Source organism: Lycorma delicatula, chromosome 3 (genome assembly GCF_047948215.1).
Source record: "Lycorma delicatula isolate Av1 chromosome 3, ASM4794821v1, whole genome shotgun sequence".
NCBI lineage: Eukaryota > Metazoa > Arthropoda > Insecta > Hemiptera > Fulgoridae > Lycorma > Lycorma delicatula.
The window spans coordinates 126,601,232-126,624,362 of record NC_134457.1 but is presented as its reverse complement, the minus strand read 5'-3'; the positions used below and the strand labels follow the sequence as shown (position 1 = coordinate 126,624,362).

Genomic DNA, 23,131 nt, shown 5'->3' with positions numbered 1-23,131 from the left:
GTAAATCAATTTCTAAACAAAGTTACACTCACACTCCATATAACTTTAAAAAAATACGGAAATACAAAATCAATCCTGGAATTTTTAACTTCACGAGAATATTTGTCGGGTAGCAGTTCCAAATTCTTGCCTACAGTAGGTATCTGGCCCAATCAAACTCATCACACTGACAAAATTAAATTACCTGCTCAAATAAATTTTCATATTTAATAACTTATTACGTGGTCTTAAATTTTATTTTAGATTTTATTATCGTGATTATTTTATATAAACTTGTTTCATATAACCATTCATTTAAATAATTCCAACTGTTGAATTGCGACGAATCATTAATTTGTATCTGTTTCACTAAAATTGGTGACCACACCATTATGGTGTGATAGAGCACAAACGAACATCCACTTAAATACTTAATCTATTCTTAGTGTAGTCGGATAAAAATACTACATTATTATTACAGACTAATAAAATTATATATTATATTCCAAAAGTTGTTTAACTTAAATAAATTACCAATTAATATAGTCCACCTTACCAGCACGTTGATATGTTCTCTAGATCTTTCGGCTTACTTGGAAGCCATCATCAGGAGTTAAAATTAATGCATTAATGTCAAAGTTTAAAAATTATAGTTAAAATTTAAAAACAGTCATGACTGTCCCGGTCCTACTAGTATACTGAAGGAATATACCTATACTTAGGTGGATTAAAATGATCAAACGGAACCACGTTATCAGAGATAATTATTAGATTAAATTATTACTTCTTTATATTTATATTTACATAGTATGTTTTTAAATAATATGTCGTCTTTAAAAAAATTTTGTTCATTAATTAAATTTTTATTATTACAATATATATGATATTTTTCCAAATTAGTAGATTATAATATTTGTAAGAAATATCTCAGATTCCCATGAAATTATTATTTTTGTATGAATGAGCGTATTCTATAATATGTTTGGCAAAGTTAGAATTTTCTGGTTTATTATTTTTAATACTATTTATACGCATCTGATAGCAAAGATAGAACATGAGTGAAGAGTAACTGTGTTGTCAAACAAAAACGTTCTCGAAATCATAATTTTATTATCTATTTATTAAATAATTTTAAAATTGTCTAATCACATGCTTTTTATCTTTAATCCTCCATTTATTTTGACAAAACAATAACAAACGAAATAAAAAGTCAGTAAAACAATTTTTTTCTTTTTTTATCGTGTTTATTAGAATCCAAATGAAATTGATTTTTATATAATTTTATAAATAAGGAAATAATTAAAATTACAGGGGGTTTTTAAACTATTAAATATTAAACATATTCATTAATAAAATTTAAGCATTGGTTTCGATATCAATGAAAGATATTTCTGTATTCATTAGGCTGGATTCTGTAAATAACTGAAATACAAATTTTATCACAATTCCATACAAATAATAACGTTTCTATTCAGAAAACAATTTCGAGATAATCGAGTCGCTAATTAAATTCAGACATATGGCATATTGTTGGTTTATTGTACTTAATATTAGTTTGTTTAAATTGACGCTTTTGTATACACGGTTCAATACCGAGATGATACTGGAAGATCCAGAATGGAACTCTTAGTACAATGATGAAGAAAACATGCATAACAGCAGCAGTAATAGAATCCTACGGCAGTATGAATAATCTTTATAAAGGAATTCAGCGAAAGCATCTCAGGGAAATCCCCTGTGTGACGTCATACCACCTCTCTTACCTCTCATTAACATCAAATTTCTACTCACATGAATATCTAACACCGGGCGGTTAGTACTATCTACTATGCGCTTACCGTAATGTTTTCATTCGCCTCCCTCTAACGACACCTCTGCCACTATCTTTGTTACTTTATTATCGTTTTGACCCGGTCACGGTTATTTGACACTACTATTATTAGCCAATGTAATTCATACTAATATCCTAGTAGTCTTTAATTAATCAGTCAAACCTGTAACGTAAAATACTATATGTATATCGTCTATAACAGTTTCATGATAATTCCATTTATTTGTATAAAACAGTACGGTAAAATGCTTACCGGTACACAGTATCTAATATTTAGAAAAAAGAATTACGATTATATATATTAGTAATTTGATTTTGATTTACGTTCAAATTTTAAGTGCCTTACGTTCAAAAACATAGTTTTTAGGAAAAATTGTAAATGGATCTATTTTGCATCAATTATTTATCATACGATTAAAAACAAAAAAAAACACATGTTTTATATAAAAAACAACGTGTTTTGTATAAAAAGAAGAAAAGTTTTTATATAAAATTAACATTTTCGAAAACCGCTTACAAAAATATTACTTAAAATCTAAAACTAGATGATAATTTCGAAATGTTAAACAATCATCATCGCCAGAATACTTGAAAATCGAAGAAAAGATAGGCGTGTAAGAAAATAAGTAAATAAATAAAACAACAAAGAAGAAATAACAGTTATAATAAAACGCATAATTTAAAGATTAACAGTATTTAAATTTTTGTAAGAATGGCGCTTTCAGTGGTTTATATGTTTCTTTTTTGTTAAACTTGCACTTTAAAAACCTTTAAAGTTTTTATTTCCTTTTACGAAGTAAAGAAAGTATTGTTATCGCGAAAAATTTCGGTTTTTCAGATTTCAATAAAACTATACATTTTGACCATCCCTGAATCCATTTTGTCTAGTTTCGGCGTGACGTCTGTACGTACGTATGTATCTCGCATAACTCAAAAACGATTAGCCGTAGGATGTTAAAATTTTGGATTTAGAACTGTTGTAACATCTAGTTGTGCACCTCCCCTTTTGATTGCAATCGACTAAACGAAAAGTGTCCAAAAAATCCCAAAAGCAAAAAAAAATTGGATTTGGACTTTTTCTTCCGAGTTTTAACCAAATAAAATTTTAATTAATGAAATATTTGGATGTGTAAGGGAAAGCCACATCGGTCCAATCAGATTTCATCTCCTTTTTTATTTCTTTAACTTTTCTTTTAATTTATTATTTTTTTTAATTAAGTATATTGATTTATTAATAATTAATAAAACCCGTGGTTGTAAAAAAAGTTTACAATAAATAATGATTCAATAAAAAAAATGAAAAATAATTATTAAAAAAAAAAACTTTTTTTAAATCAGAAGTTATTAGTGAAATAAATGTTTATGTACTATTAAAAATGTTAATATATAATTTAACAGGCATTATTACATACGTGTATATGTAATAGAGTTGGTGAAACATCTGATTATTTAATATTAATTGAAAATTATAATTTAGAATCGTATTATTTTTGGGTTTTCTACTTTAATTTCTGTTTAATATTATTTAATTATTCTGGAATTTCTATTTCATTTTATTTATATTAAAGTTAACTATGGAGTGACTAAAAAATAGAACCTCAGAAGAACACATACACTGAGGCTATATGCCCGATCTTTAATAAACTGCAAAGATTTATTATCTTTTAGTACATTACTTCTCTGATATTGTCGGACAATATTCTCCCTAAGTCGGAGTTGATCATCATTTCGTTTATTTGTTTTTTGTTGCCAATCATTTAATCGCTCTTTGGTGTGGTCTGATATTACTTTGTGTACACGTTCTCTAGTTTCCAAATGTTCTCTGCCTTTATATTTATCATCTTCTTTTAAAGTTTTTATTCTTTCTTTAGTTTTAACATTTTTTTCCTCTTTATATTTATCATCTCTTAATTTTTTTATTCTTCCCTTGTTCTTAACATTTTCTTCCTCTTCACATTCAACTTGTCGTTTGTTTGAGATATATTTCTTCATGTTATCTTTCTTTTTCCTGTATGATTGTTTCTTTTTCATTTTTGATTATTCACCAAATAATCCAATAATAAAAACTGAATATTTTACACCGTAAGGTCGAAATTAACATTTGTAACCAGTATACAGGAGTTCACTAAACGGAATAGTTTAATTATTATTAACTTTTATTTATACGACACACCAGAAATCTGAAACGTTTGTTATTCAGCAACTCACGAAGATACGAATAATACTTTTTTTTTTAGGGGCCACTACTTTGGTCATTAGCCCCATCCCACTTCAACAAAAAAAAATAAAAAAAAAAGGTTCAATTATTCACATTTCTATGAATCAAAAATGTTCAAAAATTTACGTTCTTCTAACTTCGAATCCAGAATATTACTTTCTAGGCTTTCCTTTCGGCCATCCTTTCTTGCACCGTTTCTCTATTCTTCTGACGGCCTCAACCTCTGATGACAGCGTATCTGAGGCCTCAGACATGACATCGTCTTCCTCTATTTCGGATGCCAGTGACGTTCTGCGGCTGACGTCAGTTGATGAAAGTTTCGTCGGTGCTGTTAACATCTTTGCTAGGGAATCTAAACTAATAAGCGATGATGTCTCCGCGGCGGATGAGCCGGACTCTATCTCTACTGTAGTACTGGGTCCAGCTGAAATAGATGCTCTCACCGAAGCTGATCTTTGCGCTTTTGGAGGCTCTATTGGTACAGGTTTTATATTCTCTACGTCTGGTGGTTTCTCAATAATAACTTGTACCTCCATTTCCGTAGATTCAGATTTTCTTGTCACAATTTCTTTAAGCTTGTGACTAGACGACGGAGTGATCCGTTTCTCTTTGCTAGATAAGTCAAGATTTTTTATTCTTACTTCAGTTGGTGGCTTAGTAATCGCAGGTTTAGCTGGTGATTTAAACTGTGCTGGTGGGTCTCTCATGTCAACGGCGTCAGTCCGGGGATGAGCCTTCTCATCTTTACTTTGTTTACTCTGATGAGTCGACTCAATCTTTGAATCAATGATTCTTTCAATCATCGTCGCAAGACTTGGAGCCATCGTGTTAAGCAACTGCTCCACATTAATTTCAGATGTGGAAGGGGCAGCCGCTGCTTCTGCGTAAGAAGTCGATGGTCGTGGTGTACGTTGATTAAAAATTTTCTTCGCTTCAGGATAACTGACCTTCTGAAGCGTTTTAACTTCCTGAATCGCTGTTTCTAGTTTATATGTAGGGCAGTTTCTTGAACGACAATTGTGATGCCCTTTAAAGTTAACGCAGGTTGGAGGGTCTTTACATGGGTCCCCCTCATGTGTTTTCTCTCCACATATACATATTTCCTGCGCTTCACATCTTGCTGCTGTGTGTCCGAATCGTTGACACTTAAAACATCTCATCGGCTGCGGAATGAAAGCTCGTACATCAAGCCGATGGATGCCAGCTCGTACCTTTTCAGGAAGATTCGGCCTATTAAATGTCAAAACATGCGAGGCCGAAGGAAGAATCTCACCATTTCTTCTCATAGTAAGTCTGCGACTCTGAGTCACTCCCTGACTCGACATTTCTTGTACAATTTCTTCTTCTGCACAATTAAGAAGATCGCGACAAACAACAACTCCTCTGGATGAGTTCAGTGTGCTATGCGGTTGGACAGAAACCGCAAATTCACCGATCTTCTTCAACGCCTGAACTTTCTGGCTTTGCATGTCGTTGATGGTTTCGACATGCAATTCATTAAAAGTTTTACGAATTTCTTTGACAGGACCACCAGCACAATTAGTAATTTCTCTTACGATTAAGAATGGACTAACTTTTTAAAAGTTTCCATTCTCCTTTGAAATAATTAAAAATCTTGGCTTAGGTACACTATAGCCAAATAAGCTTTTACGTAAATCTTTACTGATTATATCAGCATCTTTCTTGATTTTGTCACACTCTTTGCTCTTTTTCCTCTTCGCTTGTGGCGAATCGGAGGATTCTAAACGAGGGTGTTTACGTGCACCCTCTGCCACGTTTGATTGTTCAATATTCATGAACGGTTGATCCCTTCTGTAGAAAGGCTAGCTGCCGGGGTACACCCCCACTCCAGGGCTACTAACCTTGGAGGTCCGATCCGGTACTCCGGTGGAACCGGCATATGTCCTGGCAGAGAGCGGATGCGCAGTCTCTGCACTAACTCCAGGCTCCTACTCACCGAAGCTTTCAGAGCTCCCATGCACCGACATACATGGTCACCATTGCTACATGCTTGCCATCGCAGGGGGCATGTGGACAACGGAAGGGTCTCCGTTACACCTGCAATAACATTGACCCTGGCCGCCACATCGCCAGCTCTAAGAGTGGTTTGAGTCCATTTCCAAAATCGTTTATTATTCAATTTCCTGCAGATAGCCGAAAAATCCAGTCCGTTTAGTGACCTGAAGTTAGAAACAGGTCAAACGTAAAAAAGCATAACCGAGGAATTTACTCGGAACCCCGTTAGCCAGCTTTATGTGATGTACGTAAGTACAGCTGTTGCCGCCCTGGACGTGGAACACAGATGTTGTGTTCCGGACGTGGGGATTATCTACCTCAGGACACGAATAATGCTGATCTAGTAATATGAGTAATAAAGGGACTGATTTTTACTCTATCCTAATATTTAACGTAAGACTGTTGAATTAATAATTGCATAGATATTTGATGTTAATAAAAACTAACATATCAGCAATTGTTATTACTTACTGTGTCTTCGATTTTTTTTAATTTCCTTATTTGAATACAATTTATATTTCTCATATTTTTGTTTTAATTTGAGGTCATTTAATTTTCTTTTTATTATTTCAATTTTGTTAATTCTAATGTAGTCAAGAATAATAATATTTTTTTTTAATAAACCAACAAAATACGTAAATTAATTATTTAAAAAGTAAAAAGAATGATCAAAGAAATTAAATAAAAAATGTACTTTAAAAAAATTAATTATCAAAATAATTTCTTCAAGATTGAATAATCTCTTGTCTGATGCATACAATCATTCCGGTCGAATTACTATTACTATTTAATAGTGACATTGTCGGACTTATTTGTATAGAATTATTTGTATATTTACAGATATTGATATTTTATTGTTCATGTTTTAGCAAAGTTTGTGTGCTATTCCCATTTTTCATTGCCTTCTTGGAATGCTAACTTTTCTAAAAACTTTTATCGGATAATTTTACCTAAACAATTAAATTTTTCGACTTTATTGATTTTTTTTTCAATTTCTAATTTAATTGCTTTAGAGTATTTTTAATATCTGTCATAAATTCTATTTTTTCAAAGGAGATATGTAAACCTATTTTTTGGAGATTTAAGCAAGTATTCTAATTTTAGTTTTTATTTTTTTAAGTCTTTAGAAAGGATTACTAGATCATCTGCGAATACTAATCGGTTATTGAAAATATTTTCACTTTTTTGTTAAATAAATTTGTCGATTTAATTTTTCTGTTCTTTTCTTGTTTTTTTTTTTTTACAATTCTTTTATGCATGCTTTTCCAATATACAGTTAAAGAAAATTGGTGAGACCATCACCTTTTCTAGCAGCCGCCTTTATTCCGAATGTGCAGGACAATTCGCCCATAAATTTATTTAACTCGGGCCACGGGGATTTGGGGCGTACCTAAACATTTGAATGCAGTCAGGTTCAATAAAAGATTCACCTAACTGTATATATTGTGGAGCGGAAGATACTCCGGAACATGTGTTCTTTGTTTGTGACAGATGGAATGCTTTTAGGGTCTCGCCTGAACTAGCCAGCTTGACACCGGAAAATGGTGATAGAATTTATGTTGAAAGAAACTAGACAATGGGAACCGGTATCAAGTACGGTAGCAAATATTCTCAGTACAAAGGAATAGAAGAGAGAACTGGAATACTGGCTGACTGAGCTGGGTCGTGTTAAGCATTACCACGGCCCGCGGGGCCGTGGTAATGCTTCAATGCCGGTATGGCCCCGGACAGGGGGAAGTTGGTGAGGGGGTTTAGGTTTAGTCGGTAGGGCGCAGAAACGCAGGAACACATACGCACTTTAATTAACACCTTGCAGAACCTGTGGCGAGTCCGACACTGCCCCTTATAGGACGTACGTAACTAGTATTCCCTCACCTCACCAAAAAAAAAAATTATTTTTGAGGTCGTGTTTGTTAATATTTGTTTGATTAAATTTTTTAATCTTGTCATCTATTACAAATTCTTCCAAGATTTTTTCTACGTATGGAGTCATAATCCTTCTTTGAAATCTACGGAAATTGCAACATATTCTTGATTTATAACAATTTTTGTATTAACGGGGTTTTAAATGGAATATTTATTTGGCACATGATCCTCCTACTCGATAATCATCAATTTATTTTTTAAATTATTTTATTAAGTTTAAACTTTTGAATAAATACTTTCATTAATATTTTTTCTAAAAATAATTTTTTTAACTTGGAAGTAGTCAAAATTTTAACAACAATCAAAATAAACTTACTCTTACGTGATCATAAGTTTTTTCTAAGTATTATATACTATGTTTTAAGAAAGTAATAAATCGTTTTTCCGTTAAAATATTTAGAAAATTTTGTTCTTCAACGAAGACATTCAAATGCAATCAGGGGGTATTTGACTGCTCTTTTTTTGATCAGAGCGTGAATCACTATACAACAAAAAAATTTTAATGCTTTTTTATGATCAACTAATAAGTATACCTGCACAATGCATTAGCCATTCTTCTGCCATTACATTTCATCTATAGAAACAATACCATGATAACAACAATAATAAACATGGAAATTCCATGTATGGTGAATTTAAGAAAGAAATAAAGAAAATTGTAAGGTAGAATATTTTCTTCAGTAATAAAATAAAATATTATTTTTGTTAGCATATTATTTTTTCAGTAATGGAATAACGTATTTTATTTGGATTTAATTCACGTCTTTACATGAGTTAAGTTCGCTTTTCTGAATCAAAGTAAACACAAAGAAATACATTATAAATAGGAAATCTAATTGATTATCTTTAAATACATTGTATGAAATCTTTTTCTTTTTCATGCTGAATATTATTTCTTATGTTTTTATTTTTCACTCTTCATGAGGTATATTATTATACGTTTCACAATTTTTTTACAAATTTCTAATTATTTTTACAGTATTTTTTCATAATTTTTGCACAGCCATGTAGATTAGCAAAATCTTTGGGTAAAGTACATTTTACCCACTTAACTAACTACACAGTAGAAGGTTGGCATTACAGGCATATTACTGAAAGACTTAATTGTTCGGTATAAAATGATTTTATAAATTTTGTTTTTAGGTTGTTTCCTCCTTTTGTCTTGGCAGTAAGTTCCTGTATCAGTTTTATTCTTGAGAGTAACAATTACTTTTTCTGGAATATCCAAAATTACAAGAAAATACCTTACAAACCCACAATTTTTTCATTATTTAAAAAAAATTGCAAAAGATAATAACTAGTTTTTTATATGTTGCTGTACATTTTCCCCCACAAATTCAATATTATTAATAATGAAATTACTCGTATTTTTTCCTGAATAATCTCCTACACTGAAAAGGTTACAGCCAATTCCTTGCCTCCTTTCTTCTGGTAAATTAATTTTATAAAAACAAGATAATTGCATAATTCTTATCACAGTGAAATTAGATCATATGTTTTTCTATAACAAAACATTTAAAAAAAAAAAAAAAACTAAAAATCAATGGATTCAAATAATCAACTAATCATAATAACAAACAAAAGGCAAAAAGATCATAAGCCTATACCGTATTTAGATAAGGTATAATAACCTTTTACCAGCTGACACTTGGAAAGAGGGTTAATTCCATAGTTATGAATGATTTGTACAATATTAAGTACAGAAATGTCATTTTGCCATGAACACTTTTCAAAATGTTGCAATCCCAAATAGTCAGTGTGTTTTTTGTTTTATTGCTCGTTTTAATTTTAGAATTTTTTTTGGAGTTGCATCAATTTTTATTTATTTTCTTGTGCTAAGTGCATTACGTCCTTCTGCCAGAATATGTTTTAGGATCCCAAACTTGCTATACAACAAAAACTCAGATTTGTAAAATTTGTGGGCAACATCCTTTTGCCAAAACACAATTGATATAATATATATGTGGTATACATAATTTTTTTAGTTTTCATCTATTATGCTTGCATTAAGTTAGCAACTCTATATATTAATTCATGTTTTTAAGCATTGCATTTGCACTACTTCTACAACTGAGTAAAATTATAGGCTTACAAGATGGTTGGAAAGTGACTGTCGGGGAATGAACCACTGGGAACCACTGGTTCATTCTTTACCAAACAGGTTTGATGAAATTAGCAAGAGTTATTTAATTTAACCTAATTCAGTTCTAGGTATAGTGTAAGAATCTATCTGTGTTTATATGACAATTATTGTGATTCCATCCCCTTCTCAAATGTACTTACATATGATTCCAGTGTCTTTCTAATTAGGGTAATTATCTGTACTTTCTGGAAAAGTTACAACTTCCAAGCAATCAACTTTCAAGAACATTGAGAAATATACTTTCTGAACTGGACAGAATAATTAGATTCTGCTTATTATATATGTCCCAATAAACAAACAACATGAAGTATATTTTAGCAAAGTAACAAATAATGTTGAGTAAATAAAAATAAAATAACAATGAACCAGTAAGAAACTGTTTTTAAAGACAGTAACTTTGAAACATTTCTCTACTGGAAACCAAACACTATAACAAACTGTGCTTGAAAACAAACCAGAAGGTTAAGTACTTTTGATTTATCAAGACTCATATTATGTTATCCCTTATGAAACACAAAAAAAAAATTAGTTAAAAGTTAAATTTATGAATTAAACTGGGTGGAAAATAAAAACAGAAGACAAGATTTTCACTAGATGAATCAAAATACACCAAGTATTTTTTTTAGTTTAATTCTGAAGATTTACCTGCTCATTCAAAAAGAAGTATTAAGACATACGCTGCTGTAAAAAGTAATTAAACTTTAGAAGTTCACCTTAGTTAATCTTTTAATAGAACTAAAAGTTAACTTTTTTTCTATAAACCATTGATTCCTTCTAGAAGTATTGTTAATAGAAATAACACTATATATTGAGTTGGATAAAACTGTACTATATGTTTTCCTTTAGTTTCTTTTAATTGCTCAAGTATATTATCTATTATAGTTTTTAAAAAGAGCAAATAAAAATTAAAGAATTAATAGGAAAGCTTATTACTTGTTAAGACCAACTATTATATTATCAATGATCAGCCACAAATAGAAAATGGATGATAAATATGCAATATTAATCCAGTATTGACTGCTAATAACATTTTTTAATCCTTTCCTTTGGTGCTTTTTTTTATGACTTATTCTTCCAACAAAGTAAAAAAAGAGTTATTAAGTAAAGTTATTTCTACACTAACAACCTTGAAATTGCATTTAATTAGAACTAATTCATAAAACCTTGTAGCTACTCATTAAATCTTTTTTTTCTAATTCTTTGGAAAATGTTTTATGAATTTTATTGTCTTATTTTTTCAAATATAGTTTTTTTAATTAATCCTAATTGAAGAAACAAAGATTTTTTTTAAAATTGGAATCTTTTCAGAAACAGATTTAAAAAAGTATTAAGAATTAAAAGAACATTATTTCATTCAAAGTACAAATAAAGTTTTAGATAAAACAACCTGCATTTTTTTAAGTTAGTTATTTTACAGTTTCCTCTTCATAACTACAACTGAATAAAGGATAGTGTACACATGATGGAGTTATTCCTAGAGTACAATCTAACTAATTTATTTATTCACACTTTTTCTACATTAAAAAAGGTAAAACCAACCAGCAATTAAAGAAGTTTTTATGAAATTTGCCCAGACATATCTCACTCCTTTAAAGAAAATATTGTTTGAATGTAATAAATATTCCATTCTTGCAAATGGATCTACAGTATATATTGTAATTTGCCTGATATTTCTGTCATCAAGCGATTTTTTCATAGGGAAATAACAATTTATTATAAATCATATGGCTTGTTTCTAAGACTGGTAATCTCATCATAGTTTCTCAATATCATGTACAATTACAATTATTTCACAAAATCAGAAGTTTAAAGAATATTGAAAATATGCCAAATGAAAATATTTTCAAGCTTCTGAAATTTTCAATTGTCTCAACAAAAAAAAACAACTAATATTTTCCTGTTCTCCATCTGATAAGCATTAAGTCCATTTACATAAATTTAAAATAATCTGTATTATTTTGATAGGTGGTAAAGTATAAATGTATTTATTTAATTTAAATTATCAGAGAAAAAGTAAAATAATAAATAATATTTTTTAATAAAAAAAAAGTTTCAATATCGTGATTGCATAAATCTTCTACTATAAACTTTTAAAAATAATAAAATCTAACCATTTTATCTATGCCACATTCCACATTATTCTTCTTTTACAATGATTTTCATGTCCCACAATTCTTGACATAAACAATTTGCATTATCACAATGACATCTAGCTTACATGCTTCCCACAAAAAAATCGTAGACTGACTGAAAACACTGAATATTTTATAAAATTGTAATAAATATATCAAAATATACAAGAGATAATTATAAAAATATGTTAACATAATTATTGTCTCACTGTTCTATTTTTTAATAGATTATTTATTTTATTTTAAGGTTATTTAATTTTAAAAGTATGTGCTCACCTGACAACAGTATTTTTTTGTATACATCAGCAACATCAGTCTCCTGATATAAAATACGCTTACTCAATATAACCTACAAATTTTTATTATTTTTTTTATTTCAGAAAGAGGATAGAAATCATGTTACTGTAAACAATGAAAGCTCAACTGTGAAGTGGGTTTCATCAGTTTATAAACATCATCTTAATTGAAAAAAAAATGTAACAGATATTATTATAAAAATGTACAACATAGCCAGTCCATATTTAATTAAAACTACAACACAGTTATAAAAATCTCAATTCATACACTCCTTATAAATAAGCTACAAATTCATCACCAGTATCCTTGACACAGAATATTGAACAATTTAAGAGAAATAACAGTTAAAACATTTATTTTAATTTCAAAATATTATTTTTTAACAAGTCATGTTATAAAGACAATCAAAGTTTGGCTGGGTCATGTTTAGAATCCTAGGCTAATATTCCTGATTATAATTGAAAGCCAACACAAATTAAACCAATGAAAAAATTGCAGAAGTTTTTTTACCAAGAGTACTGCAGTATCACAAAACAACTCTTAAAAGACAGATTAACAATGAGTCTAACCAGAAAATCAATTAATTTGTTTTATAAATTCATTAACGTACAATCAAGTAAATTATTTTAAGATATTATCAAGTGTAAATTATTTGTAAAATTTAACTAATTCATAAACTACTACTAACACATTAACCACTATTGTCACATTTTCAATCAAATTATTTGGATCTCTATTCTTCAACAGAATATATAAACTTTTGATTTACTGAGTGGTTTAAGCTTATTTAACTAATACACAAAACACATACTATTTATCCATTCATGTAAGAAACTGTAGATGTTGCCCCAATTATAGTTATCATTAATGATAAGAAATTAATTTTTTGTAGCATCTGAAAAATGCCTAGCCTGACCAGGGGTTTGAACTCAGAAACTTCCAGATGAAAGACAAAGAAGCTATCACCCTACCATGGAATTTAGCTATAGTATAACATGAATGTGTATATTTTATTTATATTTAATGATTTATCCAATTTTAAATTTATTAAAATTCAATAAAAGAAAAAAATAATATGTTAGTCTGATTTAAAAATGTATTTTACACAATAAAAAATTGTTATTTATGAAAATAGTTGTGATAGGCTAAAGTGTATACAAACTGTTACTCCAATTATCATTGCTGTTAATATTAAGAGATAATAGTTTTTTTATGAGAGAGAACCTAACTACACACAAGCAGTAAAGGTGATTGTTTCACTCTTAATAAGCCTACTGTTTTCTGTTGTAGTATAAACAGAACAAGTGCCACTTCATTGTGTTTATAAATGGTGGCTAGTACAATTATTTTAATCCTTGACAAAGCTACATATTTTTGTACAAAGGTTACATATTTTTATCTATGTGCTTTTTGAACAAAACTGAGGATGGAGAAAAAAGAATACTGAAATGCGCTTTTCACCTTTCTCTCACCCCCTCTATACATACATATATATTTTTTTTTATTTATTTTAGTTGAACTAATGAAATAGATAAATAAGTATATATATGAACATATATGTATATATATATATATATATATATATATATATATATATATGAACATATATGTATGCAATTTAAATCCTATTACAAGAAGGAAATTGAAATATGTATTTAAAAAATGAAATATATAGTACAAAATTTGGAAACTCCATTATTAAGTGGGAAAGAAAATATCACCATTTAAATAAGTAGAAGAAAGAAATAGTTAGCACTCTTTTAAATATCAAATTGTTTACTAACTTCTTCTGAAGTTGAAATACAAACCATATCCTGCATACAGTATAAAGGAAAAAATACTGTATCCATTTGCAATCAGAGGAATGCAATCCTTAAGATCCTTCAAGGTTGGTTCATGGAAGAATAGGTTCCATTATTAATATATATATATATATTTTTTTTTTTTTTGTTTAACTTCCAGGTCCACCATTAGGCATGCTTCAGAGGATGAGATGAATGATTTGTAGCATGTATGAAAATGCCATGCCTGATCTGGATTCGAACCCAGGACCTCCAGTGAAAGGTGGAGATGCTACCACTGCATCATGGAAGCTGGCACATCATTAATATAATTGAAGGGTAGGATTATAATCACCTATTGATAATACCTAAAAAAATCTAAACAAACTCGTCTATAAAAAACTGAATTTCTTTTTTCTTTCTTTGGAAAAAGCAATGCTGCAAATCTCAGAAAGAGATGAAAGACTATAACACCCATGACTTAAAATCTTAAGTCATGGGGTCTGGGTTCTTCATTATAGTAGCTTCATTTTCATGAAGCTACTATATGTCAAAGAAAACCAGTTTTAATTATAAAACAAAGAATAAAAACTTCTTATCTGTGATGGTACATACATCTGATTAAAGGTTATTTAATGGAACAAACAAATAAAGAGGTTTTAATAATAACAAAGAAAAATTTTTGTTGCTAAATGTAGGAAATAAAATGAAAAAATTGTACTGTATCACAGTATCCAGGGTTAGTGAATATGGTTCAGGAAGAAAGTAGTTCTAGAATAAGTTAAAACAGAGAGACAAATATATGAAAGAGGTAGCTGATGGTACAGCTTGTCGGAGGCCGATTGATTCTGAATAAGAATGAATAAAGTACATTAAACCATGGCATATAAACTGTACATTTCCATACTTTATCAAAACATACCAATTGGAAGTCTATAACAGTTACAAAATAAAATAATATTTTTGACATACAAAATATGTCTGTGTGTGTATATATATGTCTGTATATATGTATATCTGTATGTCAGATAAAATTACCAGTATGTGATGAATTACAAAAATTAGTATAACAACAAAAGTGCTATGGGAAAAAATGTTTTTGTAATTTTTTTTCAATAATTTTGTATTAAATTTATTTTTTGTTACATTTATTTGGAAATCATCAACTAATCATAGTAAACTATTTTAACTTCTACTTAAGATATTATTCCACATTCCTTCTTCATTACTTTCAATTAGACTGCAGCTGTCATATATGTATTTTAGGCAGTTTTTCCTTATTAATTTTTTGAATTCATATTCCAGCAGATTAGAGTTGATGCTTTTTATTTTATAATAATGAACTTCTTCCACCTTTTTTTAATTAGTAATATTTTTGTAATATAAATTTTGTTTGGAACAGATTGACACCCAGAACTTTTCATTTAGATAAGATTTTTTCCAGACTGAAAGAAATTTAATAATTTTGTTGCTTATATCATAATAAAATTAACATATAAAATACTATGCAAAATAAATTTATCAACAAATAAATAATTGTTTTTTCAAAATTCTAATTTTATCGGTACTAAAGAAATAAATGATACATTATTGTGCAAATTTAAATTCATTGTATTCAAATAATCATAAAACTGAGAGAAATAAAATTTATAAAATTAAACAATTAGTAAATTTATGCTTTTGGTGTATGTATCGAGAAAATAATTAATCATTAATTTTATTTTTTTATAAACTTTATATTTTGAAGAAAAACATAAATAGTGTAGAAAATTGCATACAACACAATTCAGTGAAGCTTTAGACATTTTTATTGTTTTTGAAACATCACTTTCATGAAAGGAATAAAATTTTAACATGAAACAGTTTGTTTGAAAGAATTATGGAAGATTTATACCATAATAACCCAATAAAAATCCATCAAATCATTTCTAAGTATGTAATTGTGTTGATCATCAATCTCACTAAATTTTAAACATAACGAAATAAAAGACTGATTATTATTTCAGAAGTGAAGTAGATGATGTGTAGGATTAATTGGACTAATGGTCTAATTGTTAGGCCAAATATAAAAAAATAATACACCTTACAAATACAGTATGTATACATCTTTTAATTCCTCCCAAAAAGACATAAGTAATCTGTAGATTCATACCATCAGATAAATTAACACTAACAGGAAATATGAAGAAATAAGACTCAGTCATTTTTAATAAACTTTTATTATAAAAATAAATAATTTTTCATAATAAATAAATAACAATAATAATATTAAAATGCAGGAATTTAATTTTTAGCCTCCGAAAGGAACTGAAAACACAACTCCGCCTCGTCTATCATGTTTAGGTCCTTGATGGTTACCACCCCAGTTTCTTTGGTAGAAAGCATTAGCATCCAGTTTTGCACCATTCCTTCCGTGCCATAAATTGTAATTGTATTCACCTCTTAGGGAATTACCTTGACCAGGGGTATGTCCCCCTTGTACGACGATACTTCCTTTCTCCTCCGGTGATCTCCTTTCTCTCAAAACCTATAACATCAAAAACCATATTAAAATTTAATAATAATAGAATAGTTCAACTTATGAAGGTATATTGCATATTATACATAAAAGAATTTCTATGTTTATACAATCCCTCAAGTATTTCTGTTTAAAATAATTAAAAAATAAATGTCATTTTTCCTATAGAAAAAATTAGCTAACTCCAATAATATTAAAGTGTATTAAAAATTTACTAATAATTTTTTAGAATTTTGAAGTTGTAAAGTTTCAAACAGAAAACAAGAATTGACTTTTTGTATATTAATAATTATTTATCCTAAATTTATAGTTGTAATAAAAATAGAACATATATAACAGATGGAATGTGATTCAATTTAATATATATTTTAACTATACTTGTGAAATGAACTAAAGCAACACAAAACAGCTGAAAATCCTAAAACTTTAAAGGTGTTACAGTTTGTTAATAAACACTATCCCTAATTAATGAATTATAACCAAATTTTATGAGTATATTTTTTATGTATGGAATTATATAGATAAGCTGAAATGATTTTTAATAGTTAACAGAAAAACATATACTCTAATATAAAGCTGACCTTATAAAACGTTATACTGCAATAAAATAATTGTATAAAACAACAGAATCTTGCAAACTGTATTATTTTAAAACAGATAATTAAATGAGTTTCAATTGGTAGATTAAAATTAAATTTTGATTAATAAACTGAATTTCCTTATATTTTTTCCACAATTATAAGGAAGCTGTAAGTTCTTTTTTTTAATGAGAATCTATGTAAACTAGGACCCATTTTTATTAGAAAACATATAAGAGGGAAATCACTGTAGATGGTATTTGTATCAATTAAAAGAAAAATCATAATAAAATAAGAGATTGATTTAGGTATAACAAATTTATATAGTTACATAATTACTTTTTCTCCATCCTAACAAACTCTATGTGTATAATAGTGGGTGGATGTGAAATGCGTATTTTGTGTGTATGCGGAAGTTGCGCGATGTATGGACAAACTGCAATTATTTTACCGTTTTATATACTTATGATTTATGAAAGTATATAATTCTTTAATAGAACTTGTTCTACGTTTTTTAACACAAGAATATATAAAAAAAAAATTAATTTGAAATTTCATTAAGAATCCCACTCAGCCTCATTAAATATTTTATCCTCGGTCAAAATCATAAATCTTGATTGAATTTTTCATTTGTATAAAATATTTTGTATTTTAAATTAAATTGCAATAATTGTTTTATTATAATTTAATTTCGTTATTTTTAACTGTTTACTACTTAACGATATTTATATCCGTTTAGCTGATTTCTATTTTCCGTACTTTTGCCGTAAAAAAATTTTAAGATTTCAGAAACTTCTTGAAATAGTCACTATTTGAATAAATAATGATTTTCAGTTGATATTTGAATCGTTTAGCACAACTAAGGTTGAAAGATTACTATTAATTTTGAAATTACTTGATCAGTAATGATTCTTTATTTGACATAAAAAATTAAACATATCCACTAAAATTTGTAATATTACTTATAAAATATTTTATCTTACTGTTTCAAATGTATCTTCCGTTTCATACGGCAGTTGTTCTTCGTATAATGGTACAACCGCTGATAGTGTTGAAATGATGCATACCAATAATGCTGCAGTGAATATTATCAACTTCATGTTAACCTTGATTAAAACAAAATAATACTAATAATATGTTCATTACAATATTTTACAGCATTAAATTTAGCAACTAAATATGAGGGTTGAAATAAGTTTTTTTTTTGCAAACGATCAACAAAATATTATAAATTTAAATAATTATTTAAATTACAGACATTTATTTAATTATAGATATTAAATTATCTGTATTTAAACATAAACGGCATAAAGGGATTACTAAAACCCTTTAGCCCCTATTAGAAAAAAATTATATAAGATAGAAACTAACCAGGCTCACGCCGGCTTGAAAGCAGATCATGTAAAATTTTACAGTTTTTTTTTCTGATACACATATATACAATTCCTAACATTATTTTATTTTATTTATCTCATAGTTATTATTATTTTATTTTTTTTTATCTAGAAAGTCTACTTCCGTAGTTAATGAAATTAAAGTTTTAATAAGTGATAAAGCGATGTATTAAATCCTATTTTAATTTTGAAAACATATTTTTGTTAAATCAGTAATTATTTAGTTTTAATAATAATCTACAAAAAAATATTACATTTTTGGTACTTACAAAGAGATTTATAGGTGATATACAGACTGATTAATGAATAAAATAATACTGATTCTTACAAAGTACAAAGATGCAATGATAGTAAAGCGTTCATTGCAGTTCATTTATGTACAAAACCAAAAGTTTAAATAGTGATTCCCCGCCATGCGCATACCACAGATCAGCGACTGTCACCGTCAGTAGTGTTTGTTATTGTCTGTTATTTCCCTAACCAGCGATTCTCAAAGTTTGTTTACCAGTCATGTGAATTACAGATCAGTAGCGTACCACTGAACTATTAAATATGTAATACGTCATTAGGATAACGATAGTTATATTTAATAATGGAACGCAATAAAAGTTTTCAATTTTTTTTGTATATATTAATTAAAAAAAAAAATCAAGCGTTATAATTTTATTATTTATTACAAATTCTTTAATCATTTTTACTTTCTTGTACGAAGTAATGGAAGTATTGTGATCGCGAAAATTTTCAAATTTCAACGGAAATATCCATTTTAACCATCCCTGAATCCATTTTGACTAGTTGGTACGTACAGACGGCGTTACGTCTGTACGTACATAAGTATGTATCTCGCGTAACTCAAAAACGATTAGCCGTAGGATGTTGAAATTTTGGATTTAGGATTGTTATAACATCTAGTTGTGCACCTCCCCTTTTGATTACAATCGACTGAACCAAAAGTTTCCAAAAAAGCCCAAAATTAAAAAAAAATTGAATTTTATACTTTTTCTTAACTGCAGTAATAAGCCCTCATTGTGCGCTTTTCAACGATGTATCGTAAGTGGTAGTTATTTTCATTGGTTCCAGAGTTATAGCCAAATAAAATTTTAATTAATGAAATATTTGGATATTACAACGGGCAGGCACATTGGTTCGATTCAGACTTCATATTATTTTTTATTACATTTTTTTTTTTTTTAATTTAAATATATTGATTTAATAATAATTATTAACCTATGATTGTAAAAAAATTTACAATAAATATTAACAATAAAAAATTAAAATTTTTTTAAAAAATCAGAAGTTATTAGTGAAATAAAAGTTTATATATTTTCAAAAATATGGATATATAATTTAATAGGCGTACAGGAAAATAATACGGTGTCCACATCAGATTTTTATATGAGTTATTAATTAAATTACTACAATAGTTACAATTCTAAATTTTTTGTTTCTAATTATTTTTTTAAATGTTAGTAGAGTGGCAAGTAGGAACTTAGTATGATTGCATGATATTTTTTTTATTGTTATCATTAAGCTGTTCTGTGGTTGTCACCAGGTTAGGTTGTTTTATTGATTTAAGATATTTTAAATTTTGTGAAAAGATGCTTAGATTTTAAGCTTGAATAGGGCTTACTAAGATTCATTATGAATGTGTAATTGAATTTATAAAATTTTGTGCAAGTTATAAAATGTGTACATGTATGCGAAAGGTCTTTGAGGTTAATTTGAAGAGCTAAGTCATCGAAGAACATTGTTTGTGAAATTCATTGTTCATAAAATTTGTTTTATTATTAAACTTAAGTATAATAGCAATAAACTATTATATATGGGATAACTGATTCTGTGTTATGAAATGTGGATATAACTTTAAAAAAAACCTGAAAAGAAATTTGTAAATATTGAGGCATTAAGAATATAGTAGCAATCTTCATAAAAAGATTTCAAAAATTTTTGAAGCATAGATGGTTGTTAGAACTATTGGAATGGAAAAAATAAAATAAAAATTAAGTTTAGGCGAAAGCATGAACAGAATGTTTGTATGCATCTGAGAACAGAATTTACAGGAATTTATATTGATATTTTTCCTTTTTTTAAAGGCCTTTTTTTAAATTTATTTTGTTGATCCTTTTTATTTTTAAAAAATTGAAAAGTTTTTCTTGATTTAATTTTTTTCGTTTTTTTTTCTTTTAGTGTATTGGCAGCAATAGAATTAACAGATTGAATATTTTGAACTATGTTCAGAATGAAGAGAATTAATATTTGATGTTAATGAAAGGCAAGAGGTGGTTCTGATGTCACAAAATAGATTTCCTTGAACATGTTACTGCTGAACCTAACTCAGTTATAAAGATTACTCATACTACCTGTAGCATTCCATTATTTCTGCTGTTATGCATGGTTTCTTTATCATTATACTATAAGTTCCAAATTGGAACTTCCAGTATCAACCAGTATTGAACCGTTTATACAAGAATGTCAACTTGAACAAAAACACAAATAAACCAACAAGCAATCTGACTAAATTTAATCACCAACTCTATTATTACCTGGAAATTATTTTCTGAACAGAAACCTGTTATTTGTGTGGAATTGAGGAAGTTCATATCTTTGTTATTTACAGACTCTAATTTACTGACTATAGAAATCTTTCTTTGATAACTAAGTAACCCTTAAATAACATTAATGATGTTTAGTGTTTAACAGTTTAAAAGTATTTCTTTTTTTTACTGCATTGAGAAATGCAGTAAATGATTTTATTTAATATTGATAGATAGTATCTAGAAAAAAATAATAGAATTACAAATTACCAGTTAACATTTGTACATAATCATCAAGAAGGGCATTCATCTGTAGAATCCTGCAAATCCCTCATGATTAAGATCAGAAAAAATGTTGCAACAGGATGAAAATCCTGTTACCGGTTAAATTTATCAAGCAGTTTTGGAAATTTGAGTCAATGTTATATATAAGCCTGGTATTACTATGAAAGTAATACTACACTTTCATTTGAAAAGTTGTTATGAAAAGGTAAAAACAGAAATGTATACATGTAGTGAGAAATTCCCAGTAACAAAACTTCGGTAAGGATGGTTTTCCCTAGAACCCTAATTTTTTATTTTTTGTATATATTTTGATTTTATATACTTCACCCATTGTTGTGCATGAACAGAATGTGATAAGAATTAAGGCATGTAAAATATGCCTGTAATAATTTAAAATAAGAGAGGATAAAATGAGGCAGAGTGGGATTCTTAATTTATTTTCATATATTCTTGTATACTTAAAATTAATTTTCATATATTGTCATTAAGGCATGATATATATATATATATATATATATATTCATAAATCACAAATATATAAAAATTACTCCAGTTTGCCCATACATCAATGCAACCACTGCACATGCATTCACATTCACCCACAATAATACAGTTTGATTAGTATGAAGTAAAGAAATAACACCCACCAAGTTGATCTAGTGGTGAACTCGCCATTACAAATCACTTGATTTCGAAGTAGTTCTAAAGAATCAGATTCTAGTAAGGCAAGTTACTTTATATGGATTTGAATACTAGATTGTGGATACTGTTCTTCGGTGGTTGGGTTTCCAATTGTCTGAAGACTGTATACACTTCTTTTACATTCATACACATCATCCTCTTCATCCTCTGAAGTAACCACCTTAATGCTGGAGAGGGAGAGGAAAACGGGGAGAGATAGAGAGAGAGAGAGATTTAAGAAATAAAGCCTTCTACACGAATTTCCCTCTTGTACGTTTCTAATAAAATTTGATCATAGTTTATGGTATAAGTTTAAACTTATATTAATCCAATCTTGGATGATTATCGTTCATACTGGATACAGTGATAAGTTTCATAAAATAGCTGAGATATTAATTCAACATATAACAAACTGTAAAATAAATAAACGTATATTTATTACATGTTATATTACATCGTATATTTTGACATGTTTAAATAAATTTTGCTATTTTAAATAATTTTATTAATGTATAAAGTCTGTACTTGTTTTCTGTTATTGGAAACTTTACAACTTCAAAGCTAGTTAACATGCTATTTAGTATTTTAGTTACGCCAATTTTCTTCTCTACAGATAAAATTGGGTACTTTCTTCTTTCTCTGAGGCAAATACAGTTACAATTTATGGCAAGGAAGGAATGGTGCAAAAGTGGATTTTATTTCTTTCTACTAAAGACACTGGGGCGGTAACAGTCTAAACATGATAGGCTAAAAATGTAATGTAATGTAATTTATAATGTAAAATTAATTTATTTTTACTTTAATAAAGTTTTATTAAA

At 28.3% G+C, this 23,131-nt stretch overlaps 1 protein-coding gene and 1 long non-coding RNA gene across 2 annotated transcripts in view; one reads left to right on the top strand and one right to left on the bottom strand.

The window, feature by feature from the left end:
* LOC142321983 (uncharacterized) overlaps nt 1–23,131 on the top strand; it is a 30,255-nt gene extending 7,124 nt beyond the window's left edge. The window contains exons 2-3 of the long non-coding RNA XR_012755750.1: nt 14,505–14,662; nt 21,001–23,131. This is a non-coding gene — a long non-coding RNA (uncharacterized LOC142321983). The remainder of the gene's footprint in view (nt 1–14,504; nt 14,663–21,000) is intronic.
* LOC142321978 (uncharacterized) lies at nt 16,524–19,239 on the bottom strand. The gene is made up of 3 exons (XM_075360544.1): nt 19,083–19,239; nt 18,403–18,525; nt 16,524–16,850 (listed from the first exon to the last, which is right to left on the bottom strand). The coding sequence occupies exons 2-3, from the start codon at nt 18,517–18,519 to the stop codon at nt 16,614–16,616; spliced, it is 354 nt and encodes a 117-aa protein (XP_075216659.1). The 5' UTR covers nt 18,520–18,525; nt 19,083–19,239; the 3' UTR covers nt 16,524–16,613.